This window comes from Lutra lutra, chromosome 5 (assembly GCF_902655055.1).
Source record: "Lutra lutra chromosome 5, mLutLut1.2, whole genome shotgun sequence".
NCBI lineage: Eukaryota > Metazoa > Chordata > Mammalia > Carnivora > Mustelidae > Lutra > Lutra lutra.
Window position 1 is genome coordinate 28,774,131 of NC_062282.1, and position 21,829 is coordinate 28,795,959.

The 21,829-nt window shown below is 40.5% G+C and overlaps 1 protein-coding gene across 1 annotated transcript; it reads right to left on the bottom strand.

Annotated features, from left to right (window-relative positions):
• Nucleotides 1-952: 952 nt before the first annotated feature.
• LOC125101044 (UDP-glucuronosyltransferase 3A1-like) lies at nucleotides 953-21,162 on the bottom strand. Its single transcript, XM_047731671.1, has 7 exons — nucleotides 20,991-21,162; nucleotides 19,130-19,231; nucleotides 10,541-10,655; nucleotides 7,170-7,701; nucleotides 4,745-4,973; nucleotides 2,985-3,204; nucleotides 953-1,229 (listed from the first exon to the last, which is right to left on the bottom strand). Exons 1-7 carry the CDS (start codon nucleotides 21,082-21,084, stop codon nucleotides 953-955), a joined length of 1,569 nt encoding a protein of 522 aa, XP_047587627.1. The 5' UTR covers nucleotides 21,085-21,162.
• Nucleotides 21,163-21,829: the final 667 nt, after the last annotated feature.

Sequence of the window (21,829 nt, forward strand, 5' to 3'; positions counted from 1 at the left end):
TGGTTCTTAGTCGGAATCAGACTAAGGCCATCTTGAGAAATTCCACCACAATAACTGCTCTGTGGCCTAAAACCTTCTTGAGTACAGCCCCTTCCTCCATTCTTTTCTTTTGTTTAACACACCCTTAAGTACACCCTCCAGGCAAAGCTTCCTTGATCTGCTCAGGATATGACTCCTCCTGGTAGCTCCCAGCAGGTACTGCCCAGTCTTCAGAGCCATAAAAGCAGGTCTAACTGGAGATGGTGTTGTGGAGATCTACTCATCTTGTGGCAGCCCAAGACAGGCTTCTGTTCATATAATAATTGTTCCTAATAAACCATTTCTCATCAAGCTGGACCTGTTTGCCTTTTACTTCAGTGTCATGGCTTCTTTGGCCTTTGAAGTTAGTTTTGCATATAGCTCCCTTTCAGGGAACAACAGGATGACTAGGCAGGGCATTGTGTCTAGGAGCAGAGAGTGGAGAGAAAGAGGGGGCTGTCTGCCAAAAGTTTGAGTCTCAGTGAGGAGTCCACTGATGAGGGGTAAGTTAAGAAGCCTGAGACTCATAGACACAGAAGGTAGAACAGGGGTTTGTAAAGAGTCAGGATGGGGGTATGGGGTAGTAACTCCCATGGGGGGCATGGGAGTTATTATTTAATCAGTGCGATTTCAGTTTGGGAAGTTGAAAAGTTCGGAGATGGATAGCAGTACTGTTTAAACCACAATATGAATGTACTTAATGCCCTAAACTCTATACTAAATGGCTAAAATGGTCAATTTCATGTGATGCATATTTTACCACAATTTTTTTGAAAGACCTTCAAGAGTGCTTCATAATAATTTCTAAAAAGAGGCAGAAAATAGTGTGCCACCTTAAAGTGCCAGTATGGAGAAGACACCAGGGGTGCCCTGTGCTGGGAAAAGCCTCCTATAACCAGTGGCTCCCCAAACACCCATCAAGACAGCACCTCCATCAGGCCTTCTTCAGCTTCCTGGCCCCGCACAACCATCTAACCACCATACCCAGCAGCTTCCTACAGAACCACAGGGTGCCCAGAGTGACCACCAGCAGGAATAAGAAGACGTCCAGCAGGTACTGTTCATGCCACGGCTGCTGCAGGCCATGGGCCTTGAGGTGGGCCGCACCCCCTGTTTGGAGGATGTGGTCAATCCAGCCCACCAGCCTCTGGGCAGGAGTCAGGGGGTGGGAGCGCCTGATGATGCTGGCAGCCACAGCTGCTGACTTGTACCTGTTGGCAGAGACAGAGGTTGGGTATTACTCATGTGGTCTCAGAACCCTTAGAGATCTTTTCTCTCTCTCTCTTTCTCTCTCTCTCACACACACACAAAACACACACACACACACACATTTTCATCCATATGCACAAAAGACTCAGTTTCAAGGAAAGGTTGTTGGCTTGGTCTTGCCACAGTCTAGCTGGGTCCCATGGAAAAGTTCAGACTGAACCCTCCATACAAAGGTCCATGCTTTGTGCTAAAAGTGCTAAATTATAAAAACTGACTAAATCTATAAGGGCTAGTTCTACCCAAGGAGGCTTATCACATACTATAGAAAATTATATGTATAAGCAGCTATGTTATGCTGGTATCTGGGCTAGATATCAAACAGGACTGTGGGGACTGGGGCCCAGGACAAGTCTGTACTTTCCTACCTCTTCAGAGCATCATATTGGCCAGCATTGGCTCCATGAACTACCCCCTACACTTTTGCTCAGCACCCCACACTTAGGTCCTATGTTTGCTTTAATTCTCTGCTGCCATTGTCTTAAAATTCTTAAACTTTATAACGATAGGCCCTACATTTCCATTTTACTTTGAGCTCCACAAATTATATACCCAGCACTGATGCATAATGTGTAGGGACCATCCCAGCCTAAATGATTCCATCACAGGGCCAGCAAATGATGGACATTTCGGGTCTAGGTCTTTGAATAGCCAATGAAATTCACAAGCTCATTCTTCAGAAAGCAAACATTTGCTACTCATGAGATACCAAACATAATGAAATGTCTGAGGTTATCTGACCCTCAGATTTTACAGTTTTTCTAGGATTAAGAATCATATGCTATGTGGTGACTTCCAGTCATCTAACAAGAACTCCTTTGGGTCTCCTTTGTGCAAGGTAAAATAAGTCTTGAGGTCTGAGTCAGTTTATGCCCTTGAAACTTTAAGTTATTCAGTTCTTCTTATTTTTGAGGTAGAAAGAATAAATTTTTCTCTTTACATGAGATCATTGTATTAGGTGGAAATTTACCCAAGAGAACATAGGCACTTTTATTGACTAGCTTAATGGAAATTCATCCAAACTTACTTTAGCAGGCCCTGTGCTAGGCCCTGGAAACACAAGGGAAAACAAGACATCTTTAGCTATCCAGGGGAACTAACTCTCTACTTTCTAGTGTGAGGAACACACAATAAATTAAAACAGAAAGAACTGGGTTGTAACTGATCCTAAGAAGTGTTAAGAAGGAAAAATGAATTATGATTGAAGAGGGTGGGAGAGAGGAGCACATTTAGGCATGTCAGACAAAGACCACCTGCCTCTCTGAGGAGAGGACATTGGAGGTAATTCTGACTGTCATTAAGGAGCCAGCATTGTAAAGAGAAAGGAAGGGTGTTCTAGCAAACAGCACTGATAAAGGGCCTGAGGCAAGAAACACTGTGACATATTGGGGGACAGAAAGGCAACCTCCTGACTCAGTTGGAATTCTACTATAAGCACCCCCAATACATAAGACCTCTCAGAAACCCTGTATTCATAGGTCCCAGGGTCTTCACAACACTTAAGGCAGAAATTGTTCTCAACATCTGAATTAAATTGCCTGGTCTTCTTCTCAGAGGAAACACGTCATTTGTAAACATCAGCGCATATTATTCTGTGTCTTGGATGTTTCATCTTTTATTGTAAGAAGTGTCAAACATTGCCCTTTGTGTTTGATGTCTTCATTCAGTCTAAGTGACCATAAGCTTCGAGAGCTCCATACCTCTTGTCTTCTATGACTTGCTTCATCTTCAGAGCTAATGTCTCTGCCTTGATCTGCTTCAGCTGGATAGAGACACCAAACTTTTTGGCTTCGACATGGTTCAGGTTTTCAGGCTGGTCTCCAAAAAGAGGAATCCCCACCATAGGCACACCATGTTGGATGGCCTCCATTATGCTATTCATCCCACCATGGGTGACAAAGAGACGGATACGTGGATGAGCTGTTCCAATTAAGAAGTAGAGCAGAATATTTCAGATTGAAAATTTTCAGAGTGAAAAGTTTCAGAAAACCGTGGAAAGCAGAAAGGACAGAAGAAAATACAAAAGGAATTTCAAAGTCTGTTGGAGTCATTATAAAGATATTTTGCTTGGACACATCCAAGGCGCATGTTACTAATATACAGGATTCCAAACCTTGCCTTTTTATGGAAATTCCTTGCCCCAGCCGGAACCCACCCAGGACTCAAACCCAGGGGACTCTCCAGACAATACTCCTAAGCAAGGTGTATATCCCTTTCCATCCACCCATCCATCTTTCTCTCTATCATCCTAGTCATTCCCTTTGTTTCGCTCCTCTATATTTTCTCATTGTGTCTCTCTGTCTCAGTGTCTCTCTCTTTCTCTTTGTCTTGAGCACTCTTCTCACCTGCCAACTTATTTCCCTCTTCTCTGAATTCCTGACCATTCATTAGCATCATAACTCGTGTGTCAATCATAAAAATTACACTATATGCATTTTCTCCTCAAATACATGATTAGCCCCTTGAAAGCAAAGACTAGACCCTACGTTTGAGTATTTCCATTTACAGCATTTCCATCCCACCCTATTTAAAGCTAACTAAGATTATTGTTGAAAATGAAGAGTTCGTCTCAGGCTGTGTCACTCAACTGGGATGTGTGTCAGAATCTCCTTATCTCTTTTTTGAAAGAAGCACCATGTGCCCAGTCCAGACTTAAAGAATTAAATTTGCAGAAGTGGAGCCAGGAATCTGTTCCTTAATTCCCCAGGTTATTCTGAGTCATTGTCTTAATCATGAGCCTTTGATTCAGTCAGTGGCTATGACAGTAAGGACTCTGTAAAAAGCAGCACTGAGCATGAAGAAAACCTATTGGTGGGGGTGGGGGCAGGGAGAGAACTCTGGTACCAGAGACGAAATGGACCAAATAACTGACTATGAGCTTGTTCATCTTGGCACTCAGGTATTTTGGCACATCCTAAAGACACTATTGACATCAAATGCTGTGAAGGTATGAATTGCTCCCTCCTTAATATCTAAGAAAGGTGTGTTTGTGGGAGAAGTGAGTGTATATATACATGTAAGTGCACGTGGATGAACAGTTACTCTTGAAGCCACTAAATACAGTGGCAAAATCCTTCCAGTATGTTTTCTTTAGAATCCATAGGTTGTTTTAGATTGTGTTTGGGTGACCCTGTTCAAGAAAAGGCAGTAGGTCAAGGTGATTTGATGTCTGCTGACATCTGGCCTGGAATAGAAAACAATGAAGGGGAGATGGCTGTTTGGGCACTGATCTCATTAGAAGTAGAGTCTGATGCCCCAAGAACTCCAGCTGGCTGCTCTGTTCCTTCCTTCTACAGACTTACCTTTAGCTATTAGCAGCTCCTTCTGGTGCAAATGGGATTGCCCTACTAGAGGTCAGAGCCTGATGAGTTCTAAAAATATGTAAATGAGAAGGGTCAGAGCCTGATGAGTTCTAAAAATACGTAAATGAAAGGGTGAAGCAGACCTGAGCAGCCCTTACCCAGGAGATCATTCTGAGGAAGCCAGTTCACAATTTTCACATTTGCTGACAATCTGATGTCTTTGGGCCAATGAGATGGTTTATATTTCCATATAACTCCTTGAGAGAGATGAGCAAAGGCACTGTTCATCTCCCTGAGAAGATCCACTTGAAAGTTGCTCACCATGGAGCCCAGGGCCACAAGAATAAAACCTGAATCTCCAAACTTGTTGATGAAATTCTCAAATTCCTGGAGAAAGGTAAGAAAGGAAAAGGAGTTGAACAAAGTTGTTCATGAAAGCCTAGACAGCCATGAAATGAAAGCCAGATATTTACCAAACACGCCCTCTTGTCCTTCTCTGAGTTCATAACCCCTGGGACAGTACCCTGTGCATGCTGCTTATGCCCATGGTGTTGGTGGGAATATCTTTCTTCTTTAAAATCTTGATGTTAGTGTCAGGGTCATCCTAGATCCTCTGTTCATCGTAGGTCAATGGAGACACGGTTACTTGGGAATTTTCCAAGGCCACCAGAAAATGGTAGTATAGGAAGAATACTGGTGGGGTGCTAGGGTCCAGCAGAGGGAGGTGCTACACTGGAGAAGCCAGGAGAAAGCCTCTAGTGTAAGAAGTGGAAGAAATGGAGAAAGACTCCTTACCACTCACACTCAATGTACCACGTGGAGTGCTTTGCTCTAATACATTATGATATTCTTATTAACTGATCTTTGTAATTCATCTTCTACCTCAGTGGCTCACCCACATGACTGCAAATTATATCCACATAAGAAGACAAAAAATGGTAGTGCCCAGTTCTAACTCCAGCTTATTTTTTAAAATCCTCAGGCAATAGTTAAGAAAAGTTGAGATTTAATTTTATAATCTTGGCTTTAACCCCATTTTGGTGAATCTTGCTTCAAGTATTTCTTCAGACCCTGACTCTGGACTGCTGGAGCTCTCCTCCCCCAGCTTCTAGACTCTCATCCCTAGATTGATTCTGTGCAGCCTAACACTGCCTGATTTACCACCTCAAAGGACCACTTTAACAAAAGCTTTGTTGTTTTTTTTTAATTTAAAAAGCTACACGACACACTATATAAAAACTAGAAAATAAAGAGAAAAAAAAATTTTAAGTCTCTATTATCTCACAGCTGTTACAACCCTTACTCCCATTATGTTCCTGCTTGACAATCCCCTCCCCCTACCCTCTAACCAAGGCGTACCCCAACTTCCTATCAGGTAAAATCTCCTGCAATCTGGTCTGGCTACATTTATGTAATTGAATCTTCTAGTCTAATCTAGCTAGAGTCACCAAAGGAACCCAGAGTCATGCCTGTCTTATTTTGACTTTGACACATTCAGCTATTCATTCTTTCTAACTGAAATTCCTTTCCTCCCTAGCTCCATCCGTAAAAAATCCTGCCATCAACCTAAAGCCCATCTAGCCCATGGATCATTCTCCAATTCTCCCTGCTTACTCATTTCAAGGTCAGTAGATAAAGGGTAGACACTAGGGTGCCTGGAAGACCCAGCCAAATCAAGTCTTCCTAACTCTGAAATGAATGGCAGTGGGAAAGTCACTTACTCCACCTGAATCTCTGTCTCCTCGTGTATAAAAATGGAGATCATCATACTTCCTTCCAGTTGGTAAGATATTAAATAAGATAAATTCCATAAAATGTCAACCAGTGCTGATAGGCAACAGGAAGCCAACTCAGCTGAGCTCCTCTCCATTTAAAAACTTCTACTTCAATAGTTCTGACTTTAAGCCTTCAAACGAACCCAGCAGCTTTCACAATTCACAATCCTCAGGACTGACCCCAGATCAATCAAATCAGAAGGCCTAAGATGGAATTAAGAACTAAGGCTCTTCAGGCTGGGGATGCTGGTGATGATGCCCACAGTTCTTACTGTCAGTCCCACCACTCCCACCTTGGTTTCATAGTGTTGTGTGTTTCATTGTGAGTAACTCGTCTTTTCGACAATTCTCACATATAATGGATGCTTGCCACATAGTTACTACACATATGTTCATGTTCACTGGACATAAAAATATTAACTTACTAAAAGATTTATCCCAGGGCACCTGGCTGGCTCAGTGGAAAGAGCATGCAACTCTCAACCTTGGGTCTTGAGTTTGAGCCCCATGCTGGGTTTAGAGTTTATTAAAAAGAAAACATTTTTTTTTTAAATTTAAATCTATCCCACCAGCATCAGAACTGGAGAGGACCCTGGGTATACTATGTAAAGAGGTCCTCAATCTCAGGGTTATACAAATCCTAACACTCCAATTGCATGACCCTGAAAGTGATTCATCCTTAAAAGGTATGTCTTAGGTGCAGTTGCCTCACCCTACTCTGTCCCAGTTCCCACTGGCAGGGGAGCCATCAGCTCTGCAGTGCAGAGCTCTGCCTGAAGTCCATATTGAGACCTCAGGTTTTACTTACTTGTGGTACTGCTTTAACAGGTCTCGCCATTAAGCCGCCAACATACACAGTGTTGGGAAGCAGAGGCCGAGCAAATTCAAGGGCAAAATCAGAGTTAACAAACCATAGCTCTGCTTTCTTTAGAAGATGACACAATACTGGCCTAGAGCCTTCTGGGAAATGTTCCCTGATGGTGTTGTCATATGTAGACTGGATTTGCCATTGTCTTATGGAAAAATCAAAGAACATCAGAAAATTCTTCACTCGACCCCAGAAGTCCATGTGGTCACTTAGGAAGGAATGGAATACTGGAACATAAGACAGGGGGTTTGGTAGCCCAATATCTATAGCACCAAACGAGGAAGAAAGAATGGACACAAATGGTTTTCCAAGCTTCTCAGCAACCAGGAAAGGACAGTAGTCAAAATTTTCAACTATCACGAGGTCAAAGTTCACATTCTTTAAGGTGTCCATGATATCCTTTCTCCTTAGAAAATGGCTGCACTGAAGCCCCAGTTGTTCCATAAAGCTTAAAAATTTTCCAAATGTGTATCTGTAAGAAAGAAGATAAATGATAAATATTCACTGGAGGTGTTAATTTCACAATACATAAAGGAATCTTGGGCTAGAAAGAAAATAACCCAGGTGAGAAAGACCACATCAAGCAGTAGCGTACCTGTCCTACCACTGTCCATAAATACCCTCTCAGTCACTCTGAGCACATATTCTGCTCTGGAAAGTGTTCCCTTCCTCCCCTCCTCTTCCCTCTCTCATCCAAATCCCAAGCACTCTCTATGCTACATTATTCAAAAAACTATAACTTTGAGTTCTTAATTCTTGAAATCCATGGACACAACTGAACTATGTTAACTGAAAACAAATTGTCACTGTTGGACCTTCTGCTCTGGGAACCTTTTCTGACCATAGCAAATCTCACAGAACTCTTTCTACTTGATAAATTCTGTAATGTTCTCATTAACTTTCTTTTACATACTGACTTTTTATGAGTGATTTTCTTGTTTACTCAACCAAACTGTGGAAGTCCCTAGATGACACAGTTCCATAAATATTGGTCATAGAGGCTATTTTTAAAAATCACTGTGATTCTAGGGCACATGATATGATGAGCACTGAGTGTTATATGCAACTGATAAATTACAGAATACTACAAAAGAAAATCTACTGAAAAAAAAAATCACTGTGTATTCTGAATGTGATAGATAACCGCACCCAAGGGATTATTTTATCACATTAGAACTCAAATCTCAACTAAAATGGGAATTCCACATTTTAATGCCCACAAGTTAAGCAATTAAAGAAAAGAAAAGACAAGACAAGAAAATAGAGAAGAAAGGAAAGCAAAGCAAGGCCTGATTAATAATAAACATATTACTAGCTTTTCTTTTTTTATATTTTATTTATTTATTTGACACAGATAGGGAAAGACACAAGCAGGCAGAGCAGCAGAAGGAGAGGGAGAAGCAGGCTCCCCACTGAGCAGGGAGCCAGATGTGGGGCTCAATCCCAGGACCCTGGGATCATGACCTGAGCTGAAGGCTGTCTCTTAACCAACCGAGCCACCCAGGCACCCCTAGCTTTTCTACTACAATAGATTGACATGTCCAGAGAAGATAATAGAAGATAAAGATAATAGAAGGTAAAGAATACTAACATGTAATTAAGATTTGGTGCATGGGACTATTCCAGGGACCTATCTCCTTACAATGCTTTCCCATCACTGCCTATATAGAATGTGACTCTGTTCCCTTCCTGTTCCCTATGGGGAAATAGATAAGAATGTCCACCCGCACTTTAAGGTATCAGAGGTAACAAGTGCAAGAACTCAATACATCATTGGCCTGCTGGCTACATGGAGGACCAAGAGAATCAATACCCTGGCACCCTGTAATTGTTCACTACTGTACCATTGCACCCCAGATAACGAAGGACCAGAAGTGAAGAACTTATTAACAATATACAGATCTCTGCCTGGCATTTATGAACAACTTCAAGTCATACAATGGAAGTGATTGGCAGAAATCACCCTTGGCTGTGTATTTTTGAAGATTTCAAGTAACAAAAGAGTGTGATTGTCAGATATTTTAGATAATTTCAGGAGTGCTATAAAAATTCCTAGAATATATCTCATTAATCATATTTAAAATTGAGCTAACAAATAGAAAAAATTGTTTAAGAATACATGGCTACCTATGCCTGTCTCCAAAAATATTACATTAAGGGAGAAGAGACAAAGCATGTATTTAAAATATGTAACTAACCATGCAAGATAATATAGACTAAGTATCAAATGAATAGTTTACATCAGACCTTGACAGGGGGCACTGTGGCTTCCCAATTTGAGTAAGGAAAAAGACTTTCTGAAAAAAGGCAAATGTAAGCAAACCTTGACTAGTAAGTAAAAGTTTCAAGGTAAAAAGAAGGTGGGTGCCTGCATAGCACAGTTGGTTAAGCATCTGACTCTTGATTTCAGTTCAAGTCATGATCTCAGGGTTATGAGATCAAGCCCTTCATCAGGCTCAGCAGGGAGTCTGCTTGAGATTCCCTGCCTCTCATTCCACCCCTTCCTTCACTCTTGCACACTCTCTCTCTCTCTCTGGGTTGCCCCAGCACATAAATCTTTTTTTTTTTTTTTTTTTTGCTTAAGTATTTTTTTTAAAGATTTTATTTATTTATTTAACAGACAGAGATCCCAGGTAGGCAGAGAGGCAGGCAGAGAGAGAGATGGGAGGAAGCAGGCTCCCCGCGGAGCAGAGAGCCCGATGTGGGGCTCGATCCCAGGACCCTGGGATCATGACCTGAGCCGAAGGCAGAGGCTTTAACCCACTGAGCCATCCAGGTGCCCCATTGCTTAAGTATTTTAAATGACCAAAAATTTTAAAAATAAAATAAAAGAGCTTTACATGGCCAGATGTTCAATTGCTACAAAATCAATGTTCATAAGTCTTCCCCCCATTAATAGAATATATGTGAAGAAAAGAAGGAAAAATGAATGGAAGAAGGTCACTTTCATTTCCCTATCAACAGTGAGAGATTGAAGTACCTATACTTCTGTGTTGGGGAGGTTATAAATAAAGATGTAAGAGAAGCGTTGAAAGGATGTTCCAGAAGACACAATCTCTACTTTCTACAGAAATCCATTCATGGAAGAGGGACAGTACAGAGCAAAGAAGACTCTGCAGTGACTGAGCGGGACAATTTGGTGTGAGTGCTTGTTTCCCCAACCATTCACTCATCATGAATTCCTTCATTTATCCACCCATCCACCCATCCCTTTCTTATGTCTTCAGTCCAAACATCCATCAATTCATCCATTCATTTGTACCGCTAAAATAGTGACTCTTTGGTTCAAATAATAAAAAAATAAGACTTACCTGTCACCCAAAGCTTCTTCCATAAAAAAATCAAAATTGTCCTTCAATCCTTTGTTATAATCTTCGGGTGGAAGCCAAGAAATAACTTGGTATGATTTTTCCTTCTCTTTAAAATCTAAAAAACACCCATGGGTTAAAAATGTTAAATATGTCACAAAACATGGATTAACATTAGCGTGAAAAGATCAATATTTGTTTGCTCAAATAATTTTTATTTATTTGAATGTTTGCCTTTTGAACTATTTTTATGTGCTTTGGTTGCATTCTCATTCATTCTGTCTTTTAAAATGATAACATGTATTGAGAACCTTACATTAATTAAGGAGTGCTTCTCAATTTAAAGTTATGGAAGTTTCCTTTTTTTTTTTAAGACGTATTTTTTTTTTAGATAGAGCACATCGAGAAAGGGAAAGGGCAGAGGGGGAGAGAAAGGGAGGGAGATAATCTCAAGCAGACTCTGCTGAGCATGGAGACCAATGAGGGGCTCCATCTCAGGACCCTGAGATCATGACCTGAGCCTAAAACAAAAGGTCATATGCCTAACTGACTGAGCCACCCAGGCATACAGGAAGTCTTCATTTCAAATTTCCATAATGGGGCACTTGGGTGGCTCAGTTGGTTAAGCATCTCCCTTTGGCTCAGGTCATGATCTCAGGGTCCTAGGATAGAGCCCCACAACGGGATCTCTGCTCATCAGGAAGACTGCTTCACATTCTCCCTCCACTCCTCCCCTCTGCTTGTGCTTTCTCTCTCTTTCTCTTTCATATTCTGTCTCAAATAAATAAATAAAATCTTTTTAAAAAGTTAAAAAAATAAAGTTTTCATAAGATATAGCTATTTGTCTCATTTTACGGGTGAGAAAACAAAGGTAATTGAAGATACAAAGGTAATTATCTTAAGCAAATTAAGATAATTTGTCAAAATTGCACACATAGGAAGTGATAGAGCCTCTGCCCTTTCTGTTTTAGAAAAGCTCATTTTCATTATTTAGAGTGATAAATCCAAATAGTTTTTTGATTTGATTTGATTTATTACCAGCATGGCTTCTCCCACATATCCATGTGTAATGAAAAGTCTGAGTCCATTTCTGATGTTTGACTGCTGACAGTTTTCAAACCCTATCTCCCACTCCCTCTTCAGTGCTTCACCTGGGCAAACTATTAAGAAAGTCAGCATGCTCCTACCGTTGGCCCTAGTGGGAGTTTCAAACCATGCAAGTGAAGGCCAGTGACAGGGAACCCTCAACACATCCCAACTCTCCACCCACAATAATAACTCAAACTAGTCATCCCTCCCTCCTCTGGAAAATCATTTTTCAGATTTGCTTAGGAGCCTGTCCAACTCATCTTATATATATTTTTTTTAAAAAAAGCTTTATTATTTGAGTAACAAAAATTCCATGCTCTCTTATACTTGTATGCTTTCATCAGTCATAACCTCCAATCAAATCGTGTGTAAACTGAAGATAGATTAATGCACAGCCTTACATATTAAAACTACCGAGCCCAATCTTAGTGAAATTACTGCTATCCAAGTACATACTGGCAAATACTTTGCAATCATAGATTTGGCAACTATGTTCTTCAGTACCGTGTCAACAGGCTTTGAAAGTTAGTTCCTTCACTTTGGAAAGGACACAGTGCACATTTAACTAATTGTCCATGGGGTATTTCAACAGTCCTACCGTTGGCCACGATCTTTACTGGCAAGACCTTAACCACATCCGACTTTCACTAGGAACCCAGGTAGGACGTTATATTGAAAATAGCCTGCTCTAGGGGCGCCTGGGTGGCTCAGTGGGTTAAAGCCTCTGCCTTCGGCTTAGGCCATGATCCCAGTGTCCTAGGATCAAGCCCCACATAGGGCTCTCTGCAGGGAGCCTGCTTCCTCCTCTCTCTCTCTCTGCCTGCCTCTCTGCCTACTTGTGATCTCTGTCTGTCAGATGAATGAATAAAATCGTTAAAAAAAAGAAAAAAAGAAAAAAAAATAGCCTGCTCTACGGAGATTCATTTGACATATTCATTCAGGACAGAGAAATATTCCCAAAGGAGCTCACACAAAGGGATATGCCATTGCCCAACACAAAGCTCAAGGGATAGGACCTCGTTTAAATTCCTGGGAATTATTTAATCAGTTAAGGCCTCTCTATCCATGACACTATCAAGAAACAACTATTGGGTCACCTGGGTGGCTCAGTCGGGTTAAGCGTCTGACTTCAGCTCAGGTTGAGATCTCAGGACCCTGGAAATCCAGCCTCAAGTTGGGCTCCCTTTTGAGGAAGGAATCTACTTCTTCATCTCCCTCTCCCTCTGCCCCTCCCACTGCTTGTATGTTATCTCTCTCTCTCTCTCTCAAATAAATGAAAAAAAAACTTTTTTTTTTTAATCCAGCCATATATTTTAAAAGGTTAATACATCACAACCAATTGGAGTTTATCTCACAAAATCAAAGCTGGCTTAACATTCTAAAAGCACAGCCTAAACAAACAAAAATAATATTATTACCTTGATACATGAAGAAAAAGCATTCGATAAATTCCAACAGTAATTCCATTAATTCCTGTTAATACTCCCAGCAAACTAAAAATAGATGGAAAATTCCACAATTTGCTAACAGGCATCTACAAAAAAACCTGACAACTAGTGTCAAGTGTATTTTTTTTTTTAGGGCTGAATTCATTTTAATTATACAATAGATGGTTGACTAGAAGATAGGGCAAATATGATGAGCAATGCCTTCATGTTTTCTTTTGTTTTTTTAATTTTTTTAATTTATTTTCAGTGTAACATTATTCATTGTTTTTGCACCACACCCAGTGCTCCATGCAATCTGTGCCCTCTCCAATACCCACCACCTGGTTCCCCCAACCTCCCACCCCCTGCCCCTTCAAAACCCTCAGATTGTTTTTCAGAGTCCATAGTCTCTCATGGTTCACCTCCTCTTCCAATTTCCCTCAACTCCCTTCTCCTCTCTAACTCCCCTTGTCCTCCATGTTATTTGTTATGCTCCACAAATCAGTGAAACCATATGATAATTGACTCTCTCTACTTGACTTATTTCACTCAGCATAATCTCTTCCAGTCTTATTAAAAAAAATGAAACACCTATTGACTCACAACATCATAATATCTCAACAAGTCCAACAACTTTTAAGCCTTTTTGCAATCTGGAGGCAATGTATTTCTGATTTATACATTTTCCTTAAATTTATACTTATTTTTTAAATAAGTATTTTTTTTATTTTATACTTACTTCTTAAAATAAGTATATTTTTTATTTTTTATTTTTTTAAAAATTTATACTTATTTTTTTAAATCATCCCACTTTGAATAAGGCCAAATAACAAAAAGATCTAGAATCTATCCAAATTGCAATACAATAGGCACTGTCATTAGTACCTCCCACATTTGCATTCATTATGAAGCCTTCAACAACCTCTTCCCATACTTCCTGGAGTTCTCTAAACCACCGGCTGATAACAATATTAGTCTCCAATTGCTGCTGTAGTAAATTACTATAAACTTAGTTGCTTAAAACAGAACAAATCTATTATCTTACAGTTCTGGAGATCATAAGTCTGAAATGGGTCTCACTAGGACAAAAACAAGTTGTGGGCAGGCCAGCATTCCTTTTGGAGGCTCTGAAAGATATTTTCTTGCCTTTTCCTTCTTTTAGTGATTACCTTCATTCCTTGGCTCATGGTCTCTTTTTAACTGGCATTGACATCATCTATCATCTACTTTCCTTCCATTATCACATTTCCTTCTCTTATTCTCCTGCCAACACTTTTTGTTAATCAGTTAATTAACATATAGTGTATTATTAGTTTAAGACACAGAGTTTAGTGATTCATCAGTTGCATATAACACCCAGTGCTCATTACATCAAGTGCCGTCCTTAATGCCCATCACCCAGTTACCTTACCCCCTCCACCTACCTCCCCAATCTTCTTTTTTGTAGAAGGACTCTTATAATTATATAGAGCTTAAATTAATAATCCAAGACAACCTTCCCATCTCAAAATCCATATCTTAATCACATCTACAAAGTCCTTTTGCCATGTTAGGTAGAATATTTATTGGTTCTAGAAATTATAGCATATCTTTGAGTGGGGCCATTATCTTCTACCACCATGTTCTGCTCTCCGGACCTCAAATACTCATGTCCATATCACATACAAAATACAATCACTCCATCCCAACACTCCCACAAGTCTCAAACTATCACATCATCAACTCATAGTTCAAAATTTCATCTAAATATCATTGGCTCAAATGTCCCAAATTATATTATCCAAATAATTCAATCAAGTAGGGGTGGGAGAGTCCAGATATGATCCATCTGTGGACCTATGAAAATTAGGAAATAAGTTTATCTGCTTCCAAGAAACATTAAGATACCACTTAGAGATATTATCATTCAAAGTGGAAAAAAATGGAAGGAAGTTATGAATTTCTGGTCCTAAGAAATGTTGACATTGATCTGGGTGGACAATGTTAGGTTTTAAAAACTGGAAATAACCTGCCATGACTTGACGCTCGGCCCTGTAAGCTTGAAGTTCTACCCTTTATGTGCACTGCTTCGCACTCAGACTTTTCATTTGTTCTTCATGAAAGGTAGCATGAGTTTACAACTAAATAGTTTATGAGCATATTTCTTACTTTGGCAGAGTCCAATAGCCTTCTTTCATGTCACTCTTTCTCTGGCCTTTTAGTCCAAATTGGCAGTATTTATCCTGTATAAAATTCTCAAGTACCTTATAGATCTTCTGGGTATGTCATGGGAATTCAGTCTGCTAGACAAAAGCCGCTACACAGATGTTTAAAAATAATTTCATCTCTACTTCTGGTTTCAGCCAACAAGGCTGAAGGGACTTATGATTCACATACCAAATAATTAAAGAGCTCTGTGAGACTGAATATTCTGAGCTATTCAGAGGCAACAGCAAGAGGTAAACCAGCCAAACCCTAGTTTTATCTTTCCTGACAACAAAAACCCTAATTTTAGAATCTTTTGCAATGTGGATAGGCTGAGAATTTCCCAAATCATGAAGTCTTCATTTCTTCATGCTTAATAGTTCTTCCTTCAATTTATCTCTTTCCTCTCACATTTTACTATAAGAAGCAAGAAGTCCTTACTACCTATATTTTTACCAGAAGTGTGTTTATGATGATTTACATATTGTCTCAGACAACACAGATTTTCTCTACCATATTCCTTACTTCCTTCTTAGTCCTCATTAGCAGAGTTCTTATATTTTTTATTAAGACACAAATGACATGTAACATTACATTAGCTTCAAGTGTAAAACATAAAGATTTGATGTTTTTATAAATTGCAACAAAGTTCTTAAGATCCACATTTCTACCAATAGTCTCTTCAAGACAATCTAGACTTATTCCATCATGCTTCTTAATATTTTTCCAACGCCTATCAATAACCCAATTATAAAGCTAGATATTGTTTGGAGCAATAGTTTATGAGAATATTAAAGATCTTTGCTTCTTCAATCTGATACCATTTCTTTATTAAAGTAGTAAGTAAATGAACAAGATGGGAAAGTGTATCCAAACAAGGAGTTAATAAATGTTACAATACACCGAAATGGGCATCAGGTCAGAAATAATAACTATATCATGTGTTTTCCCCATTTGCAGACATTTAGTCAGGCTCTATTCCTAAGGTAATGAATTAATATGCTGTTTCAAAGCCTCAGAGATCCCTGTGATTGGGGAATATTGGAAGAAACTCTAGTCTTTTGAGCCTGGAAACTAAGGATAAAACTGAAAAGATCCAAAAGAAGACTCTCAAATGGCCAACAGACACATGAAAAAGTGTTGAACATTACTCAACATCAGGGAAATACAAAGAAAAACCACAATGAGATACCACCTCACACCAGTCAGAATGGCTAAAATTAACAAGTCAGGAAACAACAGATGTTGACAAGGATACAGAGGAAAGAGAACTCTCCTATATTGTTGGTGGGAATGCAAACTGGTGCAGCCACTCTGGAAAACAGTATGGAGGTTCCTCAAAAAGTTAAATTAGAGTTACCTGTGACCCAGCAATTGTACTACTAGGTATTTATCCAAAGAATATAAACAAAGTGATTCAAAGGGGCATGTGTACCCCAATGTTTATAGCAGCAATGTCCATAATAGCCAAACTATGGAAAGAGCCCAGATGTCCATCAGTAGATGAATGGATAAAGAAGATGTGGTGTACACACACACACACACACACACACACACACACACATATGGAATATTACACAGCCATCAGAAATTTGAGATCTTGCCATCTGCAATGACATGGATGGAACTAGAGGTTATTATGCTAAGTGAAATAAGTCAGTTAGAGGAAGGCAAATACCATATGAATTCACTCACATAAGGAATTTAAGAGACAAAACAGATGAACATAGGGGAAAGGAAGGAAAAATAAAATAAAATGAAAATAGAGAGGGAGGCAAACCATAAGAGATACTGAATTCTAGGAAACAAAATGAGGATTGCTGGAGGAGAAGTGGGAGGGGGAAGGAATAATTGGGGGTCAAGCATTAAGGACGGCACTTGAAGTAATGAGCACTGGGTGTTATATGCAACTGATGAATCACTAAATTCTACCTCTGAAATTAATTATAAAAAATAACTGATGGGAACCATGAACTACCCAAATTGTTTATAGGTTTTTACGTATATATATTAAAGGGGTAGAAGATCTGTGGCTTTTATTATTTTCTCAAAATTCATGGAAACTGCCAAAATTATTTTCAATCAGTCTAAAATTTTAATACAACTTAATTTTATTAAGAATTTTAATTAAATTTAATTGCAATTTTCAAAATTAAGAATAACTACTTGAAAATTAATACACTGCAGCTATTTAATCATGTCTGTGGTCAACACAGATTCAAAACAATATGTGTATAAATAATTTTCAATGAAAAATGGGGAACCTAATCTGGAAGGTGATTAAAATGATTTTAAGCAGAGACTCAAATAAATATTTGTATACCAGTTTTCATAGCAGCATTATTCACAATATCCAAAAGGTGGAAACAACCTAAATGTCCATGGACAGATGACTGAGTTAACAAATGTGATATATACTTATGATGGAACATCATTCAGTCTTTAAAAGGAAAGAAATTGTAATCTACACTACAGTGTGAATAAGACTTGAAGACATTATGCAATGTGAAATAAGCCAGACACAAAAAGACAAATATTGTATGTTTCTACTTAATGAGGTATCTCCAAATTATTAGAGAAATAAAGTAGAATAATGGTTACCAAGGGCTGCAGGCAAGGGAAAATTGGCAGTCACCATATAACCAGTACAGAGTTCCCATCTGTGATGATCAACAGCCGTGATGGTTACACAACAACATGAATGTACTTAAAGTCACTAAACTGACAAAACAAATGTGTAAGAGATCAACTTTATGCTGTGTATATTTTACCACAATAAAAATCGTAAAAGAAATTTTTGCAGAAAAAATTATTTTAATAAAATCTGAACGATAACAAAGCCTGATTACCTTCAAAGTTTTACAGTTTTTCAGAATTTTATTCCTCAAAGATGCTGCTTAAAATTGCGTCTTTTTTAACATTAAAGCCTAAGATAACTTCAGATTGAGCAATCCAGAGCTTAAAGTCCTAAATCCTCCCAACACTATTATTAACCTGCCATATCGTCTTGCGCAAACCATTTCAGTTCTCTGGGCTGTTGTTTTCTTGTCTATCAACAGAAAAGAGTTGATAAGGTTTGTTTGCTCATGTCAGCTGAAATTCACTGGATTCAATGATTCAGTTAAGAATGTCCAACATCATTATACACAAACTGTTGGTCAGGCATTGATTTTTCTAGAGAATAAAATCATCTCAGGGACGCCTGGGTGGCTCAGTTGGTTAAGCCGCTGCCTTTGGCTCAGGTCATGATCCCAGGGTCCTAGGATTGAGTCCCGCATCAGGCTCCTTGCTCTGTAGGGAGCCTGCTTCTCCGTCTGCCTCTGCCTGCCACTCTGCCTGCTTGTGCATGTGCTCTCTCTCGCTCTCACTCTCTCTGACAAATAAATAAATAAAACGTTTTAAAATCATCTCAGTGATAGATTCTGATCTTAGCTGGATAAATGACAGACTTCCTAAGAAATACTTTCTTAGATTTCAGATATCAAAAAAGGAGAAAGTAATCTATGATATATAAAAAAAAGTAATCTGTGATATAAGAAAAGAAAATGGTATATTTGGCTGAACATTTCTGTTCACATGTTTTCAAGCTGCTATGAAGTACCATTTACCAAAATAATCTGTAATATATGGAGGGTTGCTGGGGATGAAGTGGAAGGCAAGGTAAGGGAGGAAAATATGGGACTACAGAGTGTGGAGTGGCACACTTGGCAGACAGAGCCAAGTGTTCCAACACCTTACATTAACACACACACACACACACACACACACACACACTTTTCATACTTTCACTCCAATTAGATTTTGAAAACAGTTTTCTAAGCAAAAGACATTGTTATTTCACTCTACCCTTAGCATAGGGTAGAAGAAATAAAGAACTGGTGAGAAAAGATACCTGATATAAGTGAATTTCCTCTCTGGTGAAGCATGGTGACATTATGACCATGATCTTGAAGAATCTGAGACACCTGGTCCAGCAGCAGATGATGGCTTCCACCTAGGAACAATGTACAACTTCACTTTTGTAATGATGATAATAGAGTCCCTAAAGCTGATATGCTGAGAGATCCGAGAGATGAGAATTAGCAAGCAGAAAGCTGATGGTGAGGAGAGGAAGATGAGCTTCATCAGTCAGTCTGTCCATCTCCATTTGGATAAGCCCCAGCCACTCACTCAGAGCCCATGGCCCCAAATCTTGACTTTGGCAAACCTCCATCATATCCTCTTTGTGACTCTGGTCACAAAAGTGACCAAACATCAGTGTGACGAGCTTCTCTGCTTATACCTTAAGGAATTCCTGATCTTAAAGATATGCTAAGTTTAGCCAGACCTCATGGAGACAGTGTGACCTAAAGAAATAACTGTACTGGTGGGAAGAGTGGCACAATGCTCTCTATGAGCGTGAAGGGTTCCCAATGGACGATCAATCAGAGTTCGTTCTGGAGTCCTACTCTTGGAAATTTAAGCTAGTGTAGGAGCCAGAAATATGGAAACTTGAATATCAGTCTAAGAAAGAGCCACTGGAGCAGAAGGAAGCTGAGCCACCACTTAGAACCAAGAAATTCAAATATACATATACTTGGCAAGGTATTTCTCAGTTGGGGTCTGCATCTTGCTGAACATCAAATTAAGGCATTCAGAACAACTGCGCACCCTTGGGGGGGAACTACAGGATCCTGTGTGCATGAAAGGGCATCACCCATCCTAGGAAAATCCTGGAATCCTAAGGAAACAGAAGCATGATCATCTGGGGAGGTACAGGTTCTATTACACTAAATCTTATCCAAAACCATATGCTCAGGAAATCCCTTGGAGGAGGGGGTAAGGGGGAGGGCTAAATGAGATTACTTATGGTTCCTTCCAGCTCACGATTCCAGTGATCTATACACAGTAAGTGACCTCAAAGAGCCCACTGTGGGTGGAAATACAATCTTGAGAAAGCTGCATCTTATGATGATCTTTTTATCCTGATCCTTTTCCCTTTATCCCTTTTCCTTTTCATCTTCTATTCCCTTCGGTGGAAAAGTAAAGGAAATAAAACTGAGGCCACGAAATGCAGAATTAACAGTTCCCGGAATCCTTCAAACACTTCCAGTCACACAGGTGACAGGAGCGGGCATAGGCAAGACCGGATTGTCCAGGATCCAGTCTCCAGCCCTGGCCAGTTCTCCGGGTTTCCTCTGGATGAGAGCACTCCAGCCCCCACCCCCACCCCCAGGTGTCTCTGAAATACTTTCCCTGCTCTACCTTGGCTCCCATGCAGTATCAGAAAACTAGTGCTTCTGCCCCTCTCCCCTGGCCCCCTCCCGCACACACACACACACACACACACACACATAAGCTCCTTTCCCTGGTCTCCAAGAGCCTGGAAAAGCTCCCACAGCCTCTATTGGCAATTGCTGCTCACCACCCAGAAGTTTAGGGTGAGCCTCTGAATTTGCAGCCCACTCCCCGGAGGGAGGAGGCAGCCCGGGGTCTCCAACACTGGAAGGGATCCCAAACTTTGTGGACCCATTCCGCACCTAGGAGAGCAAATCTGAGTAGGCAGAGGGAGGAAAAGGTATTCTATTTTCTCAAGAACTTTCTTCACCTCTCGGTGGTAGGGTCTCCTCATTTCCCCACACCCCCATCCTGTCTATCCCCCCTCTAGCCTGGGACCCAAGCCCAATAGTGCTTCCCTGACCCAGAGCTGTCTGACCGAGCCTTCCCGCGGATGTCTGGAACTGTGCCTATCTGGTTCTCCCGCAAGCACTCACCTACCAAAGACAGAGTTAGAATTTTGGCGGCCTCTGAGAGCAGGAACCCAGGCAGAAGGAAGCCAGCTAGCAGAAGAGCCCGCTGCCCCGCCATGCTCGCTCGGGTATGAGCTGGGAAGCCCAGCCCAGCGCGCAGCGACCTGTGCGCCCTGAGGACACGCTTCGCTTGCAGCCAAGGGTGGACCCCGCCTGTGTTCGCTTCTGTTTGCGGTTTCTTACCCTTCTGCTCCACCTCCCAGGGTGCTTGCTCCACTGGCTAATTTGTCCTCACCCTCCTTAACCCCGAACTTCAAACTTCGGGAAGGAGGGGTTACTGAACTCTCCTTAACCCCTCTCTGTCCCTGTCATGACCGCACTCTCCGCAGAGAAGGTACTCTGAGCCAGGAAGGCAGAGAGCTTAGGAAGTTGCTTCCAAGATAGTTCCACCTCCAGGTGACCCACGCCCATCCCCGTTTTAGGGACCCCTCCATGAATTTCCCCACCTCCTAACTGTTGATCTCATACCATCATCCGCATGCTCCATTTCCCTATGTATTTGCTTCAAATCTCTGAGACGCTACTCCGTGGAAGGAGTGTCTACTCCCTGGGAGTAGCTTGTGTCTATTCTCTAGAAGCGAACCCCCAAAAGAAGTAGACCCACCCTTCCTGGATTGTGTTCCGAAGACCTCTTAGGGAGGTCATTTATTCATGAAGAGATGCTTGAGTCCTAACTCCAGAAGTCCAAGTGTTTGTGGAGGTTTGAGCTTCTAAAGCCGAGACCAGAATTCTGAATGATAATCATAAACTAGGACTTGGAATCTTTCCACTGTCTCCTCAGGCACAAACCGAGGACATCTTGT